Consider the following 27,623-nt stretch of genomic DNA (forward strand, 5'->3'; position numbering starts at 1 on the left):
ACTTCTATCTATGTGGGTGTAGTCTACAGACCTCCGACTCAATCGCAGCAAATTGATAAGGATCTGATTGTGGATATCCAAAAGTTTGGAAGGAAAGAGGAGTGCTGCTGTTGGGAGACTTCAACCTGCCGGATGCGGACTGGAATGTTCTGTCTGCGGAATCGGAAAGAAGTAGGGAGATTGTGGATGCCTTTCAAGAGGCTTTGCTCAGACAAATGGTGACGGAACCCACAAGGGAAAAAGCGATATTGGATCTGGTCCTCACAAATGGAGAGAATATCTCTAATGTTCAAGTGGGTGCTCACCTGGGTAGTAGTGATCATCAAACGGTTTGGTTTGATATAACGGCTAAAGTGGAGAGCGGCCGCACGATACTTAAAGTCCTAGATTTCAAACGTACGGACTTTAATGCAATGGGAAAGTACCTGAAGAAAGAGCTGTTAGGATGGGAGGACATAAGAGAAGTGGAAAGACAGTGGTCTAAGCTGAAAGGAGCGATAAAAATGGCTACGGACCTTTATGTGAAGAAAATCAATAAAAACAAGAGAAAAAGGAAGCCGATATGGTTCTCCAACCAAGTGGCTGAGAAAATAAAGGCGAAAGAGTTGGCGTTCATGAAATATAAAAAAACCCAAGAAGAGGAGAGCAGAAAGGACTACAGGCTGAAACTGAAAGAAGCCAAGAGAGAGATACGTTTGGCGAAGGCACAGGCGGAAGAACAAATGGCTAAAAATGTAAAAAAGGGAGATAAAAATTTTTTCAGATATATTAGTGAAAGGAGGAAGATGAAAAATGGAATTGCTAGGCTAAAAGATGCTGGGAACAAATATGTGGAGAGTGATGAGGAGAAAGCAAATGTGCTAAACAAATACTTCTGTTCTGTGTTCACAGAAGAAAATCCTGGAGAAGGACCGAGATTGTCTGGCAAAGTTACACGAGAAAATGGAGTAGATTCTGCGCCGTTCACGGAGGAGGGTGTTTATGAGCAACTTGAAAAACTGAAGGTGGACAAAGCGATGGGACCAGACGGGATCCATCCCAGGATACTAAGGGAGCTCAGAGAGGTTCTGGCGAGTCCTATTAAAGACTTGTTCAACAAATCTCTGGAGACGGGAGTGATTCCTGGGGATTGGAGGAGAGAGGATGTGGTCCCTATTCATAAAAGTGGTCACAGGGATGAAGCAGGAAACTACAGGCAGGTGAGCCTCACTTCAGTTGTTGGAAAAATAATGGAAGTGTTGCTGAAAGAAAGGATAGTGTATTTCCTTGAATCTAATAGGTTACAGGATCCGAGGCAACATGGCTTTACAAAAGGTAAATCGTGCCAAATGACTGAATTTTTTGATTGGGTGACCAGAGAGCTGGTGCTAGATGCTGAGAGAGGACATATGCTAGATGTAATTTACTTGGATTTCAGCAAAGAACTTTGATACAGTTCCTCATAGGAGGCTGTTGAACAAACTTGAACGGCTGAAGTTAGGACCCAAAGTGGTGAACTGGGTCAGAAACTGGCTGTCGGACAGACGCCAGAGGGTGGTGGTTAATGGAAGTCGCTCGAAGGAAGGAAAGGTGACTAGTGGAGTCCCTCAGGGTTCGGTGCTGGGGCCAATCCTGTTTAATATGTATGTAAGTGACATTGCTGAAGGGTTAGAAGGAAAAGTGTGCCTTTTTGCAGATGATACCAAGATTTGTAACAGAGTAGACACCGAAGAGGGAGTGGAGAATATGAAAAAGGATCTGCAAAAGTTAGAGGAATGGTCTAATGCCTGGCAACTAAAATTCAATGCAAAGAAATGCAGAGTAATGCATTTGGGGATTAATAATAGGAAGGAACCGTATATGCTGGGAGGAGAGAAGCTGATATGCACGGACGGGGAGAGGGACCTTGGGGTGATAGTGTCCGAAGATCTAAAGGCGAAAAAACAGTGTGACAAGGCAGTGGCTGCGGTCAGAAGGATTCTGGGCTGTATAAAGAGAGGCGTAGTCAGTAGAAGGAAGAAGGTGTTGATGCCCCTGTACAGGTCATTGGTGAGGCCCCAGTTGGAGTATTGTGTTCAGTTTTGGAGACCGTATCTGGTGAAAGACGTAAAAAGACTTGAGGAGGTCCAGAGGAGGGCGACGAAAATGATAGGAGGCTTGCACCAGAAGACGTATGAGGAGAGACTGGAAGCCCTGAATATGTATACCCTAGAGGAAAGGAGAGACAGGGGAGATATGATTCAAACGTTCAAATACTTAAAGGGTATTAACGTAGAACAAAATCTTTTCCAGAGAAAGGAAAATGGTAAAAACCAGAGGACATAATTTGAGGTTGAGGGGTGGTAGATTCAGGGGCAATGTTAGGAAATTCTACTTTACGGAGAGGGTGGTGGATGCCTGGAATGCGCTCCCGAGAGAGGTGGTGGAGAGTAAAACTGTGACTGAGTTTAAAGTAGCGTGGGATGAACACAGAAGATTTAGAATCAGAAAATAATATTAAATATTGAACTAGGCCAGTTACTGGGCAGACTTGCACGTTCTGTGTCTGTGTATGGCCGTTTGGTGGAGGATGGGCAGGGGAGGACTTCAATGGCTGGGAGGGTGTAGATGGGCTGGAGTAAGTCTTAACAGAGATTTCGGCAGTTGGAACCCAAGCATAGTACCGGGTAAAGCTTTGGATTCAGCTAAGAAGAAAATTAAAAAAAAAAAAAATTTAAATTGAATCAAGTTGGGCAGACTGGATGGACCATTTGGGTCTTTGTCTGCCGTCATCTACTATGTTACTATGTTACACTATGTTACTATGTTACTTGATATGCAGATCCCTCACTACCTGGGGTGATATGTTCTGGGGGTCTCGCGGCCCACCTGCACACGTGGGCGGAACTACAAACAGAAAATCAGATTTCACCCATTCAAGTCAATGGAAAAAATGTAAAAAGCTGTGGGACCGATTTGAACGAAACTTGGTATGCAGATCCCTCACTACCTGGGGTGATATGTTCTGGGGGTCTCGCGGCCCACCTGCACACGTGGGTGGAGCTACAAACAGAAAATCATATTTCACCCATTCATGTCAATGGAAAAAATGTAAAAAGCTGTGGGATCTCCAGTTATTTTACTTAGCAACCTTGACCCACCAAAACTTTGCAATGGCACAAGGCTTTGTGTAAAGAGGTTACTGGCCAATGTAATTGAAGCGACTATCTTAACCGGAAAGGGACAAGGTGAAACCGTATTTATCCCGCGGATACCACTTATTCCAACAGATCTTCCTTTTCAGTTTAAGAGATTGCAAATTCCAGTGAGACTTGCATTCTCTATCACAATCAACAAATCACAAGGACAGACTATTACATACTGTGGAGTGGATTTAAGATCCCCCTGTTTTTCCCATGGACAACTCTATGTTGCTTGCTCAAGGGTGGGTTCACCCAAGAATGTATATGTTCTTGCTCCTGGAGGTGAAACTAAAAATGTTGTTTATAATCAAGTTTTGTGTTAGTTGTATTGTATTCATTTTGTCAAATATTTCACATTATAATTTGAATATTGTACTTTTTATAAAGCTGTAAAAAAATAATTTCATTCACCACTATAAAGTATCTTTATTTGAATCCATTTACAGTGTTATTGCTATAATTAAATACCCGTGCAACGCCGGGGCATCAGCTAGTATATAAATAAACCCCTACACCTCCCTCCCTCCCAACATTATTTTTCTTTATTCATTTTTAACCTCTCCTCAAGTGTACAAGAATCATAAGAACAACACTTAGTTAAACACTTGAAAATCTTATCATTATACTATATAAACATAAAAGGAATCTTTACCCTACCCTCCCTCCATCCCTATTAGTAATTTTATTTCATCACTTTATCAAAACAACCCCTCCCAACCTCCTTTCCTTAAATGGTGCATCTTCAAAAGAAAAATGGTATCTATTCATTACAAAACAATGTTAATGGCAAAATACTTTTCCACTCAGAGAATAGTTAAGCTATGCAACGCGTTGCCAGAGATTGTGGTAAAAGCGGATAGTGTAGCTGGTTTTAAGAAAGGTTTGGACAAATTCCTGAAGGAAAAGACACGGGGGAAACCTCTGCTTGCCCTGGATCGGTAGCATGGAATGTTTCTACTCTTTGGGTTTTAGCCAGGTACTAGAGATCTGGATTGGCCACCGGATTTGATGGACCATTGGTCTGACCCAGTAAGGCTATTCTTATAAGAATTGCTATGTTGTTTATACATCTTTCTATACTGTGCATAGCTTTTGAATGTTATTTTACTGTCTTTGTTTGTATTTGTAAGTGTTTTAATTGTGAATGTGCTTTGTAACACACATAGAATTGTTAGAAATAGCGAGTAATAAATTTTTTAAACAAAGAAATAAATAATTCATAATTAAATAGTCTTTGTTTAGCATTTCAGGGGTATAAACCATAGCTGTCTGCCAGGCACTATCCTTAGTTCCAACTGCTGTAGTTGCCATTGAAGCTCACTCCTGCCTAACCAAACTATCATGTCATTTGCAGGACACAAACTGTAAAAGTCTGCCCAGCACTGTCCTCGCATTCTAAATTACTAGATTTTTTATCAAAATCCTCTCCAGTTCATCCTAAACTGAATTGCCATAGATTGGACATAGACCGTTTAAATCAGCCCAGTTCCAGCCTTGGATAGCAACTTTGGATGTAAAGAACTAAGCCACTACTGAGCAGATTTGTACAGCCCATGCCAATGGTTTCTTAGCAGTTCTTGAAGATTTCAATCTAAAATCTGAATTTAAAACTATCCCAATACATAATCAATTAAAGTTTTAGTGATATTAAAGTTACTCTTTCCTCCCCATAGCTGGTGATTAGGATAAATTGATTTTACTGTACGTAAAAAGATTCTGATTAGAGAATGGCATGGGGAACTCAATTTCTCTGTCCCATTCCCTTGAATTTTGTTGCTGTCCCTGTCTCATTTCTGTACGCTCTACCTTAACGGCAGAAGCCTTGAATACTTATGATTTTAAAGTGTTTGAGGCTTTTACAGATGAGGACAGAGCATGCAGGAATGGGGTAGGGACAGGAAAAGATCTTGCCGAGATGGGAAAATGAGTTCCCGCAGGGATGGGGAAAATTTATCTCCGTGTCATTCTCTAATTCTGATACAGTTATCATATGTAACAAAGGGATTCTAACAGCATTAAGGACACAAAACCAGAAAAAAAAGCACAATTAGCCTCAAAAAAAGGAATGTGGAATACTTATTAAAATGACCTGATATGTCCCATTTTTCAGTGGAAAACCTATATCAGGGGTCAGTAGATAAGAACATAACCAGTGCCTCTGCTGGGTCAGACCAGAGGTCCATCATGCCCAGCAGTCCGCTCACGCAGCGGCCCATCAGGTCCAGGACCTGCATAGTAATCCTCTATCTATACCCTTCAGTCTCCTTTTCCTTCAGGAAATCATCCAATCCTCTATCTATACCCTTCAATCCCCTTTTCCTTCAGGAAATCATCCAGTCCCTTCTTGAAACCCAGTAGCGTACTCTGTCGTTATCACACCCTCTGGAAGTGCATTCCAGGTGTCCACCACCCTTTGGGTGAAGAAGAACTTCCTAGCATTGGTTCTGAATCTGTCCTCTCTCAATTTTTCCGAATGCCTTCTCGTTCTTATACTTTTCGAACGTTTGAAGAATCTGTCCCTCTCCACTTTCTCTATGCCCTTCATGATTTTGTAAGTCTCTCTCATGTCCCCTGTAAGCCTCTGCTTCTCCAGGGAAAAGAGGCCCAGTTTCTCTAATCTTTCAGCATATGAAAGGTTTTCCATACCCTTTTTATCAGTTCCGTCGCTCTCCTCTGAACCCTCTCGAGTATCGCCATATCCTTCTTTTGGTATGGTGACCAATATTGGACGTAGTACTCAGATGCGGGCGCACCATCACCCGATACAACGGCAGGATAACGTCCTTCGTAATACCTTTCTTGATAATACCTAGCATTCTGTTTGCCTTCTTAGAGGCCGCTGCGCACTGTGCCAAAGGCTTCATTATTTTGGCCACCAGTACCCCTAAGTCCTTTTCTAGGCTACTTTCTCCCATTATCAGCCCTCCCATCGTATAGCTGTACATCGGGTTTGTTTCCTACATGCAAGACTTTACATTTCTCTACATTAAACTTCATATGCCATTTATTTACCCACTCTGTTTGTTCAGGTCCCTTTGTAACTCTTCACAGTCCTCTTTATTCCTAACCCCACTAAAAAGTTTTGTGTCGTCTGTGAATTTTAAATTTCGCACTTCAGCCCTGTTTCGAGGCGTTTCTTCTCTATTTCCAAATCAAAAGGCAAAGTCCCAAAAAGCAAGTAAACTACTCTGAGCAGTTCATACTTCTGGGCGAACATTTAGAAATTCAACGCCCCTTTTACAAAGCCTCAGTAAATTCCTATGGCCTTTGGTGCATTTACCGCGGAAGCATTGCTACAGTGGCTTTATAAAAGGGGCCCTCAATGTCCTCTTTTTGTCTTTTCTGTTTTCTGGGGGGCAATGAATTATTAAACATTCGCCCAGAACTGTGGACTGCTTGTGAACAGTTACTCAATTTACTTGCTTTTTAAGACTTTGTTTGCTTTGCGGTTTGTAAATAAAGAGGATACATGCGGATCTACATCTTAATAAAAGTGTTCCACATCCTTTTAACACTGACAAATCATGTTTAATTTTTCTTAGCTTTTCTGAATAACCACTACTATGATTTAATTTTACTGGTTTTTAACACATTAGATTCCATTGTAAACTTACCAAATTGGGAGGGGAATATGAGTTCATAGTAATGGAGTTTCCAGTTCCTGATGTCATCTGAGAACTGTGTTGGGAATTTGTGAAGACAAGAGCCTGGCCAAAGTTCTGCTGCTTTGAAGATTCAAATATGCTAGATTCTACTTCAGGACTTGAGGATGGTTTCTGAAGCAATGCTAAAAGATCAATGCTAAAGAAAAATGAAAAATAAAGCAGGGGAAACCAATGTATTACTAAAAAAGCAAAGGAGAGCTTGGAAAAATAGTTAAGCATACAAGTAAATGGCAAGACCTCAATACCATGATCCTTTGCAATTTCCAACATGGCTATTAATTCATAGAATTTTTAGGAGTTCCACAGGGAAGGAAATAATAGTTACCCACATGAAATAGGGGTTCCTCTGTAGACTGCAAGGTACGTCATACACAAGTGACAGTACAAATATATACTATATCACATAGATGTTATTTTACATAGAAACATGATGGCAAGTAAAGGCCAAATGGCCCATTTAGTCTGCCCATCCGCAGTCACCATTATCTCTTTCTCTCTCTTTGAGAGATCCCATGTGCCTATCCCAGGCCCTTTTGAATTCAGACACAGTCTCTGTTCCCATCACATCTTCCGGGAGACTGTTCCACACATCTACCACACCCTTTCTGAAAAAAAGTATTTCCTCAGATTACTAAGAACATAAGAAGCGCCATCTCCGGATCAGACCTTCGGTCCATCAAGTCTGGCAATCCGCACACACGGAGGCCCTGCCAGGTGTACACATGGTGTAATTTTTAGCCACCCATATCCTTCTATGCCTCTCATAAGGAGATGTGCATCTAGTTTGCTTTTGAATCCTAGGATGGCCGATTCTGCAATAACCTCCTCTGGGAGAGCATTCCAGGTGTCAACCACTCTCTGTGTGAAGCAGAACTTCCTGATATTTGTCCTGAGCTTGTCCCCCCTTAGCTTCATTCCGTGTCCTCCTGTCCGCGTCAAATTGGACAATGTAAATATTTTTTTCTGCTCTATTTTGTCGATTCCTTTCAGTATTTTGAAGGTCTCGATCATATCCTCTCATAGTCTCCTTTTCTCAAGGGAGAACAATCCCAGTCTCTTAAGTCGATCCTCATATTCCAGTTTCTCCATCCCTTTTACTAGTTTCATTGCTCGTCTCTGCACCCTCTCCGGAGTCTATCACCTCTTAACTTCATCCAATGCCCTCTCATTGTAGAGTTTCCTTTCAAATGAAAGATACCCAACTCATGCACATTTATATTATGAGGGTATTTAAACGTCTCTATCATATCTCCCCTCTCCTGCCTTTCCTCCAAAGTATACAGATTGAGATCTTTAAGTCTGTCCTCATATGCCTTATCACGAAGACCATACACCATTTTAGAAGCCTTCCTCTGGACAGACTCAATCCCTTTTTATCTTTTTGAAGGTGTGGCCTCCAGAATTGTACACAATATTCTAAATGAGGTCTCACCAGAGTCTTATACAGAGGCATACAAAGAGGATATTTTTGTAAATTTCGAGATGTTTGGGGACCATTAACAGACTTTTGTAATGAGTAGTAAACATTTTCCCTTCATAAGATAATTGAAATGAGGGGAATGTGGGTGGGAGGGATGAATTTTTGATATATTAATAGAATGTATATTGTATAATATAATATAAATGAATATTTTTGATGTGATAAGGATGGGAGGGGAGGTTAACTTTCATGAATGTCAGTTGATGATAATAATAGTAATACAAGTGATGGTTTGTTTGTTTTTTCAATTCAAATGTTATTTCTTGATACACTTGATGTAAGTTGTAAAATGAATAAAAATTATTAAATTAATAAATACCTCCTTTTTCCTACTGGCCATACCTCTCCTTATGCAACCTAGCATCCTTCTAGCTTTCACCATCAACTTTTCAACATGTTTGGCCACCTTAAGAACATAAGAACATAGGAATTGCCATCTCCGGATCAGACCCTGGGTCCATCAAGTCCGGTAATCCGCACACGCGGAGGCCCCGCCAGGTGTACCCTGGCATAGTTTTAGTCCCCATATCACTGTATGCTTCTCAAGGGAGATGTGCATCTAATTTACCCTTATCCGTATCACTCTGTGCCACTCTTAAGGAGATGTGCATCTAGTTTACCCTTAAATCCTAGAACGGTGGATTCTGCAATTACTTCCTCTGGTGTCCACCACTCGCTGTATGAAACAGTACTTCCTGATATTCGTCCTGGACCTGTCTTCCCTCAGCCTCAGTCTATGTCCTCTTGTCCGTGTCACATTGGACATTGTAAATAACTGCTTTCCCTGCTCCATTTTGTCGAATCCTTTCAGTATTTTGAAAGTCTCGATCAGATCCCCTCGCAGTCTCCTCTTCTCAAGGGAGAACAACCCCAGTCTCCTAAGTCATCCCTCATAGTCCAGGTTCTCCATACCTTTCACTAGCTTCGTTGCTCGTCTCTGCACCCTCTCTAGCAGTTTTATATCCTTTAGGTATGGAGACCAATGCTGGACGCAGTATTCCAGGTGCGGTCTGACCATGGCTCTGTAGAGCGGTATTATAACTTTCTCTGATCAACTTGTAATTCCCTTCTTTATCATGCCTAGCATTCTATTTTCTTTCTTTGCCGCCGCCGCACATTGAGCAGACGGTTTCAGGGTCCTATCTTTCAGTACACCCAGGTCCTTTTCCTGTTCGGTCTTTCCCAGAGTTACACAAGTATACTATACTTGTGATCTTTATATTTTCTGCCTATATGCATCACTTTGCATTTTTCCACATTAAATTCATCTGCCATTTATCTGCCAACTTCTCCAATTGATTCAAGTCACTCTGGAGTTCCTCACTGTCCTTCTGAGATCTGATTGCCCAGCATAGCTTTGTGTCGTCTGCAAACTTGCTGATTTCACTGGATGTTTCTTCTTCCAGGTCATTTATGAAAATATTAAATAAGAACATAAGAAGCGCCATCTCCGGAACAGATCCTAGGTCCATCAAGTCCGGCGATCCGCACATGCGGAGACCCCGCCAGGTGTACCCTGGCATAGTTTTGGTCCCCATATCGCTCCAAGCTTCTCGTAAAGAGAAGTGCATCTAGCCTACCCCTACCCATGTCACTTCATGCCACTCATAAGGAGATGTACATCTAACTTACCTTTAAATCCTAGAATGGTGGATTCCGCAATTACCTCTTCTGGGAGAGCATTCCAGGTGTCCACCACTCGTTGCGTGAAGCAGAACTTCCTGATATTTGTCTTGAACTTGTCCCCCCTTAGCTTCAGCCCATGTCCTCTTGTCCGTGCCACATTGGACATTGTAAATAACGTTTTTTCCTGCTCTATTTTGTCGATTCCTTTCAGTATTTTGAATGTCTCAATCATATCCCCTCGTAGTCTCCTTTTCTCAAGGGAGAACAACCCCAGTTTCTTAAGTCTTTCCTCGTAATCCAGGTTCTCCATACCTTTCACCAGCTTTGTTGCTCGTCTCTGCACCCTCTCTAGCAGTATGATATCCTTCTTTAGGTATGGAGACCAATGCTGGACGCAGTATTCCAAATGTGGTCTGACCATCGCTCTATAAAGCGGCATTATGACTTTCTCCGATCTACTCGTGATTCCCTTCTTTATCATGCCTAGCATTCTATTCGCGTTCTTCGCTGCCGACGCACATTGCACCGACGGCTTCAGTGTCCTACCGATTAATACTCCCAGGTCCTTTTCCTGTTCAGATTTTCCCAGAGTTGCACCTGACATACTATACTTGTGTTCCTTATTTTTTCTGCCTAAGTGCATCACTTTGGATTTTTCTACATTAAACTTCATCTGCCATTTATCTGCCCAATTCTCCAATCGGCTCAAGTCACTCTGGAGTTCTTCACTGTCCTTCTGCGATTTGATGGCCCGGCATAGCTTTGTGTCATCTGCAAACTTAATGATCTCACTGGATGTTCCATCCTCTAGGTCATTTATGAAGATATTAAATAAGATGGGCCCAAGTACCGAGCCCTGGGGCACACCGCTAGTCACATTTTCCTAGTCCGAGAACTTCCCATTTATGCCCACTCTCTGCTTTCTGTTCTCCAGCCATTTGCCTATCCATCTTAGTATATCTCCTTCTATTCCATGGCCCTGCAGTTTCCTGAGGAGTCTTACATGTGGAACTTTGTCGAACGCTTTCTGAAAATCCAAGTATATAATATCCACCGGTTCTCCATTATCAATTTGTCTGTTCACTGTCTCAAAAAATTGAAGTAGGTTCGTCAAGCATGACTTCCCTTTCCTGAATGTATGTTGGCTGGCTTTCATCAGGTTGTGTGTGTCTAGGTGCCGGGTTATGCTATCCTTGATCAGCGCCTCAACCATCTTCCCAGGGACCGACGTGAGACTCACAGGTCTATAGTTGCCCAGTACTCCTCTTGATCCTTTTTTGAATATCGGCGTGACGTTCGCTATCTTCCAGTCGTCTGGTATCTGCCCTGTTTTGATTGACAGACTGGCAAGTTTTTGGAATAGTTCTCCGATTTCCACTTTTAGCTCTTTCAAGCCTCTCGGATGAATTCCATCCAGTCCAGGGGATTTGTCGCTTTTGAGTTTGTCGATCTGGCGGTATATCTGGTCCAAGTCCACATCTACTGTGGTAAGGCTGTCCTCTGTTACTCCTTTGAACACTTTCACTGCTTCTGGAATTGTTGCAGTGTCTTCCTTTGTAAAGACAGACGCAAAGAATGAATTTAGTCTGTCTGCGATTTGTTTGTCTTCCTTGATGTACCCTTTCCTTCCCTGGTCGTCCAGCGGTCCCACCGCCTCATTTGCGGGTTTTCTCCCTTTCACGTACTTGAAGAAGGGCTTGAAGTTTTTGGCCTCCTGCGCTATTTTCTCCTCATAGTCCATTTTGGCATCCCTCACTGCCCTGTGACACTTCTTCTGATCACCCTTGTGTTTGTTCCAAGTTTCGATTGTTTTCGTGCGTTTCCATGCTTTGAAGGAGTCCTTCTTTTCTTTTATGGCTTCCTTCACCTCTTTAGTAAGCCACGCCGGCTCTCTTTTGCCTTTGGTTTTCTTTGCTTTGGATATCCTCGGAATGTAGAGGCTTTGTGCTTCCGTGATAGTATTTTTCAGAAGGGACCATGCCTGTTCTACCGTTTTGACTTTGCCCATTTTTTTCTTGATCCGTTGTTTCACCATGGCTCTCATGCTATCATATCTTCCCCTTTTGAAGACTAGTGTTAAAGCCTGTTACATTAACAGGTGCTAGAAAGCAGCCCCCTTTCCCTCTCCCCCTCCAATTCCTCCCTGACTGTCTCTCCGTGTACCCCCTTCTGTCTTCCCCCACCAAGCAAAGCTGTCTGCCTCCCAGTACACCCCTCCCCCAAAGCAGCCCCCTTTCCCTCTCCCCCTCCAGTTCCTCCCTGTCTCTCTGTGGCCCCCCTTCTATCTCCCCCCAAGCAAAGCTGTCTGCCTCCCAGCACACCCCTCCCACAAAGCAGCCCCCTTTCCCTCTCCCCCTCCAGTTCGTCCCTGTCTCTCCGTGGCCCCTCTTCTGTCTTCCCCCCCAAGCAAAGCGGTCTGTCTCCCAGAACATCCCTCCCCCAAAGCAGCCCCCTTTCCCTCTCTCCCTCTCCAGTTCCTCTCTGACTGTGTCTCCATGGCCCCCCTTCTGTCTTCCCTCCCCCAAGTAAAGCTGTCTGTCTTCCAACACACCACTCCCCCAAAGCACTCCCTTTCCCTCTCCCTCTCCAGTTCATCCCTGATTGTGTCTCCGTGGCCCCCCTTGTCTTCCCCCCAAGCAAAGCTGTCTGCCTCCCAGCAAAGCTGTCTGCCTCCCAGCACACCCCTTCCCCAAAACTGCCCCCATATCAGGTCCTGTTCTCACCATTTAAAGAAAATCAGTGGCTTGTCCTAGTAAGTGGCAGTTCATTTTCTACAGAACTACCTGTTGTCAAATGGTACCTGAAAGAAATATATTTCAACCCTCTGCTCCCTTAGTCCCTTGCCGTGCCCTTCCTGCGGTCCCGACAAACGTCCTTACTCCAGCAGGGGCCGCAGCACTCTAAACACGCTGCTTCGCGCCCTTCTACTGGCCTGATTTGTTCTGCCGTGTCGGGCAGAGCAAATCAGGGCAGTAGCAGGCCGCGAAGCAGCGTGTTTAGAGTGCTGCGGCCCTTGCTGGAGTAAGGACGTTTGTCGGGGCGGGAAGAGAAGAGGAGCGGTGGCAAGGGACAAAGGGAACTGAAGGGAGGGTCGGATGGGAGGCTGAACGGAGGTTCGGGTGTGCCGGGGAGAAGAGCGAAGAAGATGCCGACGACCAGCCAGAGAGATTCGCGCGCATGCGCACTCCTACCTGAGGTGCCCTACATCTCACGGAAAATGGACACATGCAGTGGGAGTGCGTATGCGCAGCTTACCATTTTATTATATTAGATGGGTCCAAGTACCGAGCCCTGGGGTACACCGCTAGTCACTTTTTCCCATTCTGAGAACTTCCCATTAATGCCCACTCTCTGTTCTCTAGCCATTTGCCTATCCATCTTAGAATATCTCCCTCTATTCCATGGCCTTGTAATTTCCTGAGAAGTCTTACATGTGGAACCTTGTCGAACGCTTTCTGAAAGTCCAGTATACAATATCCACCGGTTTTCCACTATCAATTTGTCTGTTCACTGTCTCAAAAAATTGAAGTAGGTTCGTCAAACATGATTTCCCTTTCCTGAACCCATGTTGACTGGCTCTCATCAGGTCGTGTGTGTCTAGGTGCTGGACTATGCTATCTTTGATCAGCGCCTCAACCATCTTTCCAGGGACAGACGTGATGTTCACTATCTTCCAGTCGTCTGGTATTTGACCTGTTTTGATTGACAGGTTGGCAAGTTTTTGCAATAGTTCTCCGATTTCAAATTTCAGTTCTTTTAGGACTCTCAGATGAATTCCGTCTGGTCCAGGAGATTTATCACTTTTAAGTTTGTCGATCTGGTGGTAAATCTGGTCCAAGTCCACTTCTACTGTGGTGAGGCTGTCCTGTACGACTCCCTTGAACACTTTCACTGTGTCAGGTATTATTGTGGTGTCTTCCTTTGTAAAGACAAACACAAAGAAGGAATTCAGTCTGTCTGCAATTTGTTTGTTATCCTTGACGCACCCTTTTCCTCCCAAGTCGTCCAGCAGTTCCACCGCCTCCCGTGTAGGTTTTTTCCCTTTTATGTATCTAAAAAAGGGCTTGAAATTTTTGGCCTCTCACGCTATTTTCTCCTCTGAGACCTTTTTGGCAACTCTCACCGCCTTGTGAAATTTTTTCTGATCATTTATGGCTTCCTTCACCTCTTTGGTAAGCCACACCGGCTCTCTTTTGCCTTTGGTTTTCTTTACTTTGGACATCCGCGGAATGTTGAGGCTTTGTGCTTCTGTGATAGTATTTTGCAGTAGGGACCATGCCTGTTCCAACGTTATGACTTTGCCCATCTTTTTCTTGATCCTTTTTTATCACCATGGCTCTCATGCTGTCGCATCTTCCCTTTTTAAAAGTTTAAAGTCGTGGTTGAGGTTTTGGCACCTTTCCCTTTCCCAACGTCAAGTTTGAAGTTGATCATGTTGTGATCGCTCGTCCCCAGCGGGACCGTGACTTCTACTTCCTTTGCCGGACCCATAATGTCATTTAGGACCAAGTCCAAGGTGACGTTTCCTCTCGTCAGTTCTCCTACCATCTGTTCCAGGAAGCAGTCCCCTAGCACTTCCAGGAACTTTGCCTCCTTGCCACAGTTGGAGGTTCCCAGGTCCCAGTCTATCCCCGGGAAATTGAAATTCCCCAAGATTATGACATTACCTGTCTTACATTCTTGTTCAATTTCCTCTATCATTTCCGAATCTGTCTCCTCCCTCTGTCCCGGCGGTCGGTAGGAAAGGCCAATCTTTATGTCAGCATCGTTGTGTCTGGGAATCCTGATCCAGAGGGATTCCAGCTTCTCTTTCTCTTCCGCCATAGTCTCTCTCACGGATTCTAATCCTACCCGAACATATAGGGCAATACCTCCACCTTTCTGCCCCACTCTATCTTTTCTGTACAGTTTGTATCCCTGTAGTACTGTGTCCCATTTGTTTTCATCATTCCACCATGTTTCTGTTATGCCTATGATTTCCAGTTCGTCGTTTTTTGCTATTGCTTCTAACTCTCCCATTTTGTTTCCCAAACTTCTAGCATTCGTATACATACATTTGAGTTCCCTTTGTCTTACCTTCTTGGCCTTGTTAAGCTTAGTAGTATCTACTGTTTCTTCCATGGTATCCTTTTCTGCTGCTGTGTTGTCTTCCTCATTTGCTTTGTGGTCGACCCCTCCCGTGTCTGAGTAGTTGTCCATAATTCCTTCTACAGGGCATCCTGTTGCCCGGGCCATCGACTGGTGGTCGATTGTCGGCTTTCCCTTGTCCTTTAGTTTAAAGCCTTCTCTATGGCCCTCTTCATGTTGCCTGCCAGTACTCTTACTCTTTACTTGTTGAGGTGCAGTCCGTCTTTTCTGTAGTACTTGCTTTTTCCCCAGAACGCCGTCCAGTTGCGCACGAAGTCAAAGCCTTCCTCTGCGCAACATCGTCTCATCAAGGCGTTGATTGTTTGCAGTTCCCCTTGTCTCTTTGCATCCACTCTTGGTACCGGGAGGATCTCGGAGAAGGCCACCTTCACCTCCCTATCTTCAATTTTCTTCCGAGTGAGCGGAGCTGTCCCTTCATCTCTTCCCTGTCATACTTCCGTCCACTCACATCATTGGTTCCCACGTGGATAAGCACAGCAGTGTCCTCTCCCCCAGCGCTGTCTATGATCCTGGAGATCCTGTTGGCCACCTCCTTCACTCTTGCTCCAGGCAGGCAGGCGACGATTCTAACCTCTCTCCCACATGTGGTGTGGCTGTCCACATGACGTACGATGGAGTTTCCCCTGATGATCCCCATCTTCTTCATTCGGGGGTTCCTTGGGGGTCGTAGGTTGACATCCATAATATAGGACCAATCTTCTCCCTCCTGCGGTACTCCTGAGGTTGTTTTCTGTTCTTCGGGTGGGGGGACGTCCCCATGCAGTCTCCCTCTTACTCCTGGTGTGCGATCGCCCCTTATCTCTGCTTCCGTTCCTCCAGAATTTGCAGGGGTGTCCTCTCATCCAGGCCTTCTTCCTGGGTTGTTTGGGTACAGTTCTCCACATGTTGTTGATGAGCTTCCTCAATGTATCTCTCTAGCTTCTTAACCTCATTGTTTGGACTGTACTCCATTAGAAGCTTCTCCTATTTGCGGATTTCTTCTTCAAAGGTGAGGAGCTCTTTTAGTCCCAGCACTGTCTCCTCTAGCAGCTGGACCTTCCTTTTCAGGCTATCCAGCTCCATGCAACGACTGCAAATGTATGCCCGAATCCCCGAAGGGAAGTAGTCATACATGTTGCAGCCGGTATAGAAGACTGGGAAGCTCATCTTCTGGCTTCCTTGGGCATCCATCTCTTGCTCCCCTTCTGCACTGTCTGAGCAAATCAGTTGTGAACCTTCTGTCTCTGTGAGCTGGACGTTTTCTGGCTTCCTGGTATTTGTCTTCCTGTATGTTGTGAGTCTGCTAGTGTTACTGTGTTAGTGCTAGTGAGTGCTTGTTTCCCCTCTAGGTGTGTGGTGTGTGAGGGAGCGTGCTCTGTTGCGTAGCTAGCTATAGACTAGGGCTTACAGCTGCCTTCATGCTTGGCGTGGGTTTGCTGGTGTTACTGTTTGTTCTGAGTCCGCTGGTGTTACTTGTGTTACTGAGTTGCTGGTGCTACTGTAAGTTCTGAAGTCTGCTTGTGTTACTGTGTTAGTGCTAGTGAGTGCTTGTTTCCCCTCTAGGTGTGTGGTATGTGAGGGAGTATGCCCTGTTGCCTAGCTAGCTAAAGACTAGGGCTTGTAGCTGCCTTCCTGTTTGGCGTGAGTTTACTGGTGCTGCTCTGCTGGGAGTCCTAGTTTCCCGGATCCTTCTAAGCCTCCTTCGCAAAGGTGCTCTCGCTAAGGTGAGCGACTTTGCTGCTCGCCTTCGCCGCGCGCTCAATGGCTGCATGCCGTTGGCTCCTCTCCCTTTAAGGGGGAGCTTGGTTGATGACTCGGTAGGGGTGGGCGGAGCTTACTCTCGCCTCTGCCCCTGGATCTCTCTCTACTTTACTTCTCTTTCTTTGCTCCCTGCTCTTATCTCCCTACTGCTGGCTCTCTTTCTCTCTCTCTGCTCCCTGCTCGTTTCTCCCTTAGTGCTGGCTCCTGCACAATCACACCCAAGTCCTGCTCTTCCATCATCCACATAAGTTCTTCACCATCTAAACCAGTGGTCTCAAACTCAAACCCTTTGCAGGGCCACATTTTGGATTTGTAGATACTTGGAGGGCCGCAGAAAAATAAATAACAATTTTGCATGAGGTAAAAAAAACTCTTTATAGTTTATAAATCCCCCCCACACACGAAGGCTTGCATGTTCCCCCCTTCTTTGCAGTGTCCTCCAGCTTCCCTCCTGGCCTCCTGATCTTAGTTTCAGCTAATTACCACAGTCTGCAGAGAAGATCGCTAGTGCTGTAGCGTTCCTTGCAGGCTGCCATCAACCTCCGCAGCACGTTCCCTCTACCATGGTCCTGCCCCTCCTCTGACGTCGGGGGCAGGATCGTGGCAGAGGGAACATGCTGCTGAGGACGACGGCAACCTGCAATGACCGCTATAGCGCCGGCAATCCTCTCTGTAGGCTGCGGTAATTATCTGAAGGTAAGAATGGGAGACCAGTGGGGAAGCCGAAGGAAGCTGCAAAGAGCTGGCAGCACTAGTATAGGCAGCACTAGTACAGACCACGGGCCGCAAAATAGTATCTGGCGGGCCGCATGTGGCCCCCGGGCTGCGAGTTTGAGACTACTGATCTAAACTGTACCGTTACTTCAGGTTTTTGCAGCCCAAATGTACGATCTTGCATTTGTTAGCATTAAATTTTAGCTGCCACATTTCACACCAGTCTTCAAGCTTCGGCAGGTCTTTCTTCATGTTATTCACACCATCCAGCGTGTCTACTCTATTGCAGATTTGGTATCATCCGCAAAGATGCAAATCTTACCTGACAACCCTTCAGCAATATCATTTATTGTCAAATATATTTTATTGAGCCCAACAGGAACAACAAACAAAGAACACAGCAATACAGCAAAGCAACATCATTTATAAAAAATGTTAAAAAGAACAAGCCCAAGAACAGAACCTTGAGGTAGGGAGAACGAGAGGGTACTCTCTAAAGTTGAAAGGGGATAGATTCCGTACAAACGTAAGGAAGTTCTTCTTCACCTAGAGAGTGGTAAAAAAACTGGAACGCTCTTCCGAGTCTGTTATAGGGGAAAACACCCTCCAGGGATTCAAGACAAAGTTGGACAAGTTCCTGCAAAACTGGAATGTGAGTCTGGACTCATTTAGAGCACTGGTCTTTGACCTGGGGGCCACCGCGTGAGTGGACTGCTGGGCACGATGGACCACTGGTCTGACCCAGCAGCGGCAATTCTTATGTTCACATCAGTGGTAATATCCCTTTCCTCAGAGTGATCTCCATTGATCACTACCCTCAGTCACCTTCCACTCAACCAGTTCCTGACCCAGCCCGTCACTTTGGGACTATCCTGAGGCACTCAGTTTATTTATTAGACATCTGTGTGGAACACTGTCAAAAGCTTTGCTAAAATCTAAATATACCACATCTAGCGCACATCCTCTATCCAATTCTCTGGTCACCCAGTCAAAGAAATTGATCAGATTTGTCTGACAAGACCTACCTCTAGTGAATCCATATTGCCTCCGGTCCTGTAATCCACAGGATTCCAGAAACTTCACCATTCTCTGTTTTAAAATGTAATGTAATGTAATGTAATTTATTTCTTATATACCGCTACATCCGTTAGGTTCTAAGCGGTTTACAGAAAATATACATTAAGATTAGAAATAAGAAAGGTACTTGAAAAATTCCCTTACTGTCCCGAAGGCTCACAATCTAACTAAAGTACCTGGAGGGTAATAGAGAAGTGAAAAGTAGAGTTAGAGGAAAAATAAAAATAAAATAAACATTTTAACAAGACAGCATTGATCTAAATACTTTGGAAGGTAGAAGAGAGGAGAGAAAGGAATAGAAGCAGAAGGGGGAGCCGTTGAACAGTAGAATTCTGGAGAAATTTAAATGATAGAAATAGAACAAAACAAAGACAAAAGGCAAAACAATAGATAAGATTAAAGATAAATCATAAGCTGGAAAGAAAAATAAAATAAAACTTTGTCTTCAATCCACGGTTTCAGCGTCAGTGATGAATGAAGTGGAGCAAGTAAGTTTAGGAGGAGCGATTGACGTTTCCAGAAAGGGCTTCTTCAGGGAAGAGACTTGGCAGACAGTCCCAGGATGCCTATGTCTCCTCCCCTGAGATGTTCTCCCATCCATGCATTCCCTCCCAGACACACTGCCCGTGCCCCAGCCGCTCCAAAGAGGCTGCCCCAGATGAGGCCCACGGTGAATGCAGGATTCTCTCCTCTGCGGGAAAGCCGCCCGGAGCCGACAGTCGATCTTCTTAGCGGATTGCATGGGGGGAAGAGTTCACACTCTTGGTAGGATCGGGTCTGTGTTCTCTCGGTGGTTGTGGCTGGTCTCGTTGCTGCTTAGGTGTAAAAGCAGTTGATCTCCACTGCTGCTGATATTTAAAAGCAGGCAGATTGATCTCTCCAATGGACTGCAGGGGGAGGAGTTCACACTCCTGGCAGGATCGGGTCTGTGGGCTCTTGGTGGTTGCTGTAGGTCTCGCTGCTGCTTGTATGTAAAAGCAGTTGTTTTTCTACTGCTGCTGATATTTAAAGCAGGTAGATTGATCTCTTAAACGGGATATAGGGGGAGGAGCTCACATGCCTGGTTGGATCGGGGCAAGGGCTCCCATTATAGGCTGCTTAGGTGTAAAAGCAGTTGATCTCCTACTTCTGATAGTATTTAAAAGCAAGCATATTGATTTTTCCAACGGAATGCTGGGGGAAGAGCTTACTTGTTTGGCTGGATCAGGGCAAAGGGCTCTCGGTAATGGTGGCTGGTCCTGTTGCTGCTTAGGTGTAAAAAACAGTTGATCTTCCTAGTGGACTGCAGGGGGAGGTGGAGCTCACACTCTTGGCTGGATCGGGTCTGTGTGCTCTTGGTAGTTGCGGATAGTTCCGCTGCTGCTGAGGTGTAAAAGCAGTTGATTTCCCACTGTTGCTGATATTTAAAAGCAGGTAGATTGATCTCTCCAATGGACTGCAGAGGGAGGAGCTCACATGCCTGGCTGGATCGGGGCAAAGGGCTCTTGGTAGTGGTGGCTGGTCCTGCTGCTGCTTAGGTGTAAAAGCAGTTGATTTTCCTAGCGAACTGCAGGGAGGGTGGAGCTCATATTTTTGCAGGACCGGGACTGTGGGTTTTTGGTGGGTTGGTCCCGTTGCTGCTTAGGTGTAAAAGCAATTGATCTCCCACTGCTGCTGATATTTAAAAGCAGGCAGATTGTCCAGGGAGAGGAGCTCTGCACTCAAACTGCCATCCTCCTCGCCTCCAAGTTCCGGAATAAAAGTGTTTCCATTAATTTCCTTACCACAGAAGTCAGACTTACTGGCCTGTAATTCCCTACTTCTTTATTACTTCCACTTTTGTGGAAAGAGACCACATCCTCCCTTCTCCAGTACCAATCCCAACTCTAGACTCGTTGAAAAGGTCAGTCAGCGGAGCTACCAGAACTTCCCTAAGTTCCTTCAGCATCCTCAGATGTACACCATCCGACTCCATCTCTTTGTCTACCTTTATTTTAGCTAGCTCCTCACGAACACAACCCCCTGAAAATTGATCAGGGTCTATTACTTCTCCATCCCTATTCATGTTTGTCTTCTGCGGTCAAGCTTCCAGCGCTTCAGCAATGAACACAGAACAGAAATATTTGTTAAGCAATTCGGCTATTTCTTTATCAGCTTCTACATATTCCTCCCCTTCACCTTGTCTCACAATGCAACTTTTGCACTTCTTTCTATCACTAATATATCTAAAAAATGTCTTGTGTCCCCGTTTTAGCATGCCAGCTATTTTTTTTCCTTTTGCATCTTTGCTTTCCTGACTACACAACCAGACTCTCTTAACTTTTCCAGATATTTTTGCCTGCCTTCTTCTCTTGGAAAGGGGGCAGGCATACATATTTAATTTATCATGGATTTTATGGAAAACCTCCATTATATATAATGAACTACTCTTTTTCCATTAAAAATGTTTAATGTTAAAAAATGCAACAGAAACCTGAGGATCGAGTCGGTTCAGCGAACGGCCACCAGGATGGTCTTGGGGCTCAAGGATCTCACGTATGAAGAAAGACTAAAAAAATTGCGGCTGTACTCACTTGAGGAAAGAAGAGAACGGGGAGATATGATTGAAACATATAAGTACATCACAGGACACATCGAGTAAGAAGATGATATCTTCTGGCTCATGGGACCCTCGACCACCAGAGGGCATCCGCTGAAAATCAGGGGAGGGAAGTTTCATGGCGACTCCAGGAAGTACTTCTTCACCGAAAGAGTAGTGGATCATTGGAACAGACTCCCACTCCAGGTGATAAAGGCCAGCAGCGTGACGGATTTTAAGAGAAAATGGGATACTCACGTGGGATCTTTAAGGGAGTAAATTCAGGGGAGGGGATACTTGGAATGGGCAGACTTGGTGGGCTATAGCCCTTTTCTGCTGCTTTTTTCTATGTTTCTATGTTTAAACCCAGAGAGCAGTACCATTTAGGAGAAGCACTCCTGTGCTTGAAAGAAGAGCGAGACCTAGTATAATTTCTGATGACCTTATGGTGGCCAAACAGGTAGAAAGGGTGACGGTCAAAGCCAGGACATTTGGGTGCATAGGGAGAAGGAATGATCAACAGGAAAAAAAAAGGTTATCGTGCCTCTGTGTAATCTCTGTTGTGGACCTACTTAGAGCTCTATGTGCAGTTCTGGAGACCATACCTTCAAAAAGATATAACCAGGATGGAATAGGTCCAGAGGACAGTTACTAAACTGGTCAGTGGTCTTCATCATAAAGCATATAGAGACAGACTCACAGACTTCTATATGTATACTAAACAGTGTGATAAGGCGGTAGCTGTAGCCAGAAGGATGCTAGGCTGTATAGAAAGAGGAGTAATCAGCAGAAGAAGGGAGGGGTTGATGCCCCTGTATAGGTCATTGGTGAGGCCGCACTTGAAGTATTGTGTTCAGAAGTATGAGAAGAGACTGGAAGACCTAAATATGTATACTCTGGAGGAGAGGAGGGACAGAGGAGATATGATACAGACGTTTAAATTCTTGAAAGGCATTAATATAGAATCAAATCTTTTCCAGAGAAGAAAAAATGGTAAAACTAGAGGGCATAATTTGAGGTTATAGGGAGAAAGACTTAGGAACAATGTTAGGAAATTCTTCTTCACGGAGACGGTGGTAGATGCCAGAAATGCCCTACCGAGGGAAGTGGTGGAGAGGAAAATGGTGATGGAATTCAAAAAAGCGTGGGATAAAAATAGAGGATCTCTAATTAGACAATTAAGGATGTAAAGTAAGGAACTAAGGCCGGTATTGGATAGACCTGCACGGTCTGTGATCCATATATGGTGATTCAGTATAAGATGGGCTGGGGTATCAATGTGGGGCATCAATGTGAACTCCACTAATATGGAACAGGAGGATGTTACTGGCTAGACTTTATGGTAGATGTCCTGGATAAGCTGGAGTGAGCTTGGACGGCAACTTCAGCATATGGAACCTAGGACAATACCAGACTTTACAGTCTAAGGCCCAGAAATATCAAAGAAGAGTCAAGTTAATATAATTATGTATTTTTTAATGAGTATAACTTATGGGCAGACTGGATGGATCATTCAGGTCTTTATCTGCCATCATTTACTATGTTACTATGGAAAAAAGTTGAGAGAGAGAGAGATTAGGTTCTTACCTTGATAATATCTTTTCCGGTACATAGGGATTCTGAACCAAGGGTCTTCCATCTGCTCTCGTGAGTCTGTTGCAGGAGATACTGATTCACAATTTTTAGCACCTCATCCTTCTCCCTGCTCTCTGCTGTCCCCAGTCAGTTAGTTTCAAAGCTGGCGACAGCCCAACAGGTATCGCAAGATAGCCTTCCGAACATCCAGCACCTTCAAAATTTTGTCCTTCTTTCTAGAAACAGAGGTCTGGAAAGCTGTAAGCTGAAACTCCTGGTTAATATGGAATGCCGAAACCAGCTTTGGCAAGAAAGAAGGGATGATCCGCAAATAGACTTCCCACATCTGTGATATGGAGGTAAGGATCCCTGCAGGACAAGGCCTGCAATTCCGAAACATGTCTAGAAAAGAAACTGCAAGCAGAAAAATCAACTTGATAGTAAGGTCCATGAGTGTGGCCTTCTGTAAAGGCTTGAACGGAGTCCGAGAGAGCCCTTCCAGCATGGTGGTAAGGTTTCAGTAAGGACAGGGCTGGTGAACTGGAGGCCTAAGCAGCAGGGCACTCTTAAAGAATCCGATAATATCCAGGTGCAAAGAGAAAAAAAAACTGGCACCTTTGGCTCTGAAACAGGAAACTCTAGCCACTTGAACCTTTAGAGAAGAAACTGCCAGTCCCATGTCCAAGTCTTCTTGAAGAACATAAGAATTGCTATAATGAGACAGATCGAAGGTCCATCAAGCCTAGTATCCTGTTTCCAACAGTGGCCAACCCAGGTCCCAAGTAGTAAAACAGATTTTATGCTGCTTATCCTAGAAATAAGCAGAGGATTTCCCAAATCATCTCAATAATGGCCTATAGACTTCTCTTTTAGGAAATTATCCAATCCTTCCTTAAACCCCGTTAAGCTAACTGATTTCACCACATTTTCTGGCAACGAATTCCAGAGTTTCATTACATGCCCTTCTAGTCCTAGTATTTTTGAAAAGAGTAAACAAGCAATTCACATTGAAAGATTAGGTTTCTTATCTCTGCTAATCTTCCTTCTTGTAAATCTCCTCTGGAGGCTGAACTCGAGGGATCTTGTATCCTTTTCAGCCCTGGCTGCAGGGCACACAAACCAAACTTGTCCCCTTCCCCTTCAGGATATCTCTCTCTGTGTACTTCCCATGATGCTCAGGAAGTAGCAAAGCCAGGTAGATCTAGCACAAACAGGACACAAAAGAAAAGAGAGGGGTGTGGAAACTCCCGCAACAAGTCAGTTCTGCCCATGACCATAGCAATACATAACAAATTAATGCCAAGAAGGTCAACTTCAATCAAACAATAAATTAGAACATTTATAAACTTGAAAACTAAGTAATTTTACACGAAAGGGGACACAGCCTGAAGATCAGATGGGGCCCCACCCAGGACCCCCTCCAACCCTTTAACCTTACGGAAAGGGACACTCAAGCAATTCTTAGTGAGGCTGGTCAAAGACAGTAATCCAGCTTACCAATTACTGAAGAGGCAACCTGCGAATCGGACAAAACAGATGGACAGGAGTTCAGCCTCCAGAGGAGATTTACAAGGAAGATTAGCAGAGGTAAGAAACCTAATCTTTCATTCTTGTTCAATCTCTCTGGAGGCTGAACTCGAGGGACGTATCAAAGCAGTCCCAATTCTCAGGGGGCCCAATGAGCCCGTTGCCAGAATGGAAGCGCCAAATGCCGTATCACCCTTAGCCGCCACATCAAGCCAGTAAAGCGAGGCCCACGTGGCTGCCCTACAAATCTCCTCAGGTGAGACGGCATGAGATTCAGCCCACGAGGAAGCCATTCCTCTGGGAGAGTGAGCCTTCACTCCAAGGGGAAGCTTCTTCCCCGCCGTCAAACAGGCCGCGGAAATGGCCACACATATCCAACGTGAGATGGTAGCCTTGGAAGCCGTCCGACCCCGGAACGTAGGACCCGCCAGGATAAAGAGATGGTCCAACAGACAGAATTTGTTAGTGGCATCTAGGTATCTCAAAAGGAGATGACGCATATCCAGAGACAACAAAACACGGTCCTTAGACTTGGAACCCGAAGGAACAAAGGTGGGCAGCCAAACTTCCTGGTTGACATGGAATGAGGAAACCACTTTTGGAAGAAAGGAAGGCACAGTCCTCAAAATCACCACAGACTCTGTGTTGCAAATAAAAGGATCTCTGCATGACAGAGCCTGCTGTTCCAACACCCTCTGCGCTGAAGTGACCGCCACGAGGAAGACGGTCTTAATGGTAAGATCTTTCAGAGAGATCCCATCCAGGGGTTCATAGGGCGGACGAGCCAGAGAACGGATAACTAAATTCAGGTTCCACGTGGGGCAAGACAGTCACAAGAGAGGCCCCAGCCTCCCAGCTCCCTTCAAGAATTGGACAACGTCAGGGTGAGATGCCAGAGAACCCCTGAACGAAGAGGGACCTAAACATGAAAGTCATGCAATCTAGACAATGAAAGAAGAAGCAGCCATATCCCTCCTGAGACCAGCCTGCAGGAAAGTCCAGAACATGGACCACAGATGGTGCCAAAGGGTCCACCGGAACTCACACATACCAAGCCTGAAAGCACCTCCAGGCTTCCGCATAAGCTGGTACAGTTGATTTCTGCTTGCTCTGAAGAAGCGTAGCGATGACCACAGAAGAGTAACCCCTGGCCATCAAGGCCACGCATTCAAGCACCAGGCCATAAGACCAAAGTGGTTTGGATCTTGAAGTACAATTAGGACCTGCTTGAGCAACATCTGATGGCAAGGAAGACGCAGACCCCTCTCTGCGTTCAACCGCACTAGATCTGCGTACCAGGGTCTTCTGGGTCAATCCAGGGCCACAAGGATTACCGGACCCCTGTGAGAGGACACCCGGTGCAGAACACGCCCTATCATGGGCCATGGGGGAAAGACATACAGAAGCTCCCCTTCTGGCCAAGATTGAACCAGAGAGTCGAGCCCTTCGCTGCCGACCTTTTGCTGGCGGCTGATGAACCTGTCCGCTTTCTGGTTCCCTGACGATGCCATCAGATTGAAGGTGGGACAACCCCACCGGCACACTATGGCCTCGAACGCCAGTCTAGACAGGGACCATTCTCCTGGTTCCAGAGTCTGACGATTGAGGAAGTCTGCATGTACGTTGTCTACGCCGGCCACATGAGCCGCAGACAAAGCCAACAGATGCTTCTCTGCCCAGGCAGAGTATCCAAACCTCCAAGCCCAGCAGGGGACTCCTCGTGCCTCCCTGACGGTTGACAAAGGCAACAGCCATAGCATTGTCTGAGAACACCTGGACAGCCTTCCAGTGGAGACTCCCTTGAAATCTCAGCAGAGCAAGACGGTTCGTTCGTTGCTCCAGTCGATTGATTGACCATCTGCTCTCCAGCGTTGTCCTCCGGCCCTGGACCGGCACAGACATTCTAACTGCTCTCCAACCAGAGAGACTTGCGTCCGTAGTTAGGGTCACCAATCCAGGACTCGCAGAGGGAGCCCTCTGTTCAGAGTAACCGGGTTCAACCACCATAGCATACTGCTGTGCGCAGCTGCCAACAAAAGGCAACTGCACCCCCAGTACAACCCGCCGAGGATTCCACCGAGACAGAAGGAACAACTGAAGAGGATGTAGGCGATTTCTTGCCCACATCTATGGTCGCCACCATGAGACCCAATACCTGCACATATTGCCAGGCCATTGGGCCTGAAACTGCCAACATATCCTGAATTGTAGTCCGAAGCTTGAGTATCCAGGATTCCAGCAGGAACACCTGGTTCCTGCCCGTGTGGAATCGGACTCCCGGGTACTCCAAGTCCTGAATCATCTCGAGGCAATTCTTCTTGAGATTGATCACCTAGCCGAGACTCTCCAGCAAGAGAGGGAGTTCTGATCAGCCAGTTGTCGAGGTACGGATGTACAAGCATACCCAGCGAGCACAGATGGGCAGCCGCCGCCACCATGACTTTGGTGAATGATCTGGGCAGCAAACCAAAGGGCTGCGCCGCAAACTGGAAGTTTCTCCCGAGAACATGAAACCTCAGGAACCTCCAATGATCCAGAAATATCAGGATGTGGAGGTATGCTTCTGCGAGATCCAAGGAAGCCAAAAATTCCCCGGGCACCAATGATGCCATGACCAAATATACCGTTTCAATCCGGAAACGTGGAACTCGCAGGAAGGTGTTCTCTGCCTTCAGGTCCAGAATAGGTCTGCAATCCTCGGAGTCTTCCTTTGACACGATGAAGTAAATCGAGTATCTCCCGAAGCCCAAGTTTACCTTTGGGACCAGTTCTATAGCCGCCAGATCCAGCAACCTGAACACTGCAGCTCGCACCTTGCTGGCTCTGTCCAGATTTCCCATGGGAGAGGACACGAAGAAGTCCGGCGGAGGCTGGAAAAACTTTAGTCGAAGGCCCTCTCTGAGCACCTCAAGGACCCAATGGTCCAAGGTTACCTTTTGCCATTCCGGAAGAAAGGCCGAAAGCCGCACCTAATCGGGGGGGGGGGGGGGGGGGGGGGGGGGGGGGCCGCCAGAGACCTGGCGTCATAATTTTCTCTTGCAAGGGGCAGAAGGTCGACAGTTGGAAGACTGTTGGCATGCTGCACCCCCAAAGCAAGGTCTGGAGGGAGCTCTGAAACGCGGTCCGATGAACTGAGAAGTGCGCCGGAAGGGACAAAATTTCAGCCATCCCGCACCCCTGAACAGATGAGATCTAGAGCCAGGGAGCACCTTAGGCCATCAGGTCATCCAAACCCTGTCCAAACAAGAGCAAACCTTTAAAACGAAACTTGATCAATGTAGACTTAGCTGAAGAATCACCTAACCACTGGCGAACCCATAACATTCACTGCGCGGAAACTGAATAAGCTCCCA

At 45.6% G+C, this 27,623-nt stretch overlaps 1 protein-coding gene across 11 annotated transcripts in view; it reads right to left on the reverse strand.

Moving 5' to 3' along the window:
- UBAP2 (ubiquitin associated protein 2) overlaps positions 1-27,623 on the reverse strand; it is a 553,760-nt gene that overhangs the window by 301,342 nt on the left and 224,795 nt on the right. For all 11 annotated transcript variants that reach the window (XR_004538612.1, XM_033935342.1, XM_033935354.1 and 8 more), the window contains one exon: positions 6,776-6,962. Coding sequence is in view for 10 of the 11 variants with exons in the window: in XM_033935342.1 (XP_033791233.1) it covers positions 6,776-6,962 (187 nt within the window). In the remaining variant the exon portion in view is untranslated. The remainder of the gene's footprint in view (positions 1-6,775; positions 6,963-27,623) is intronic.

Source organism: Geotrypetes seraphini, chromosome 1 (genome assembly GCF_902459505.1).
Source record: "Geotrypetes seraphini chromosome 1, aGeoSer1.1, whole genome shotgun sequence".
NCBI classification, from domain to species: Eukaryota; Metazoa; Chordata; class Amphibia; order Gymnophiona; family Dermophiidae; genus Geotrypetes; species Geotrypetes seraphini.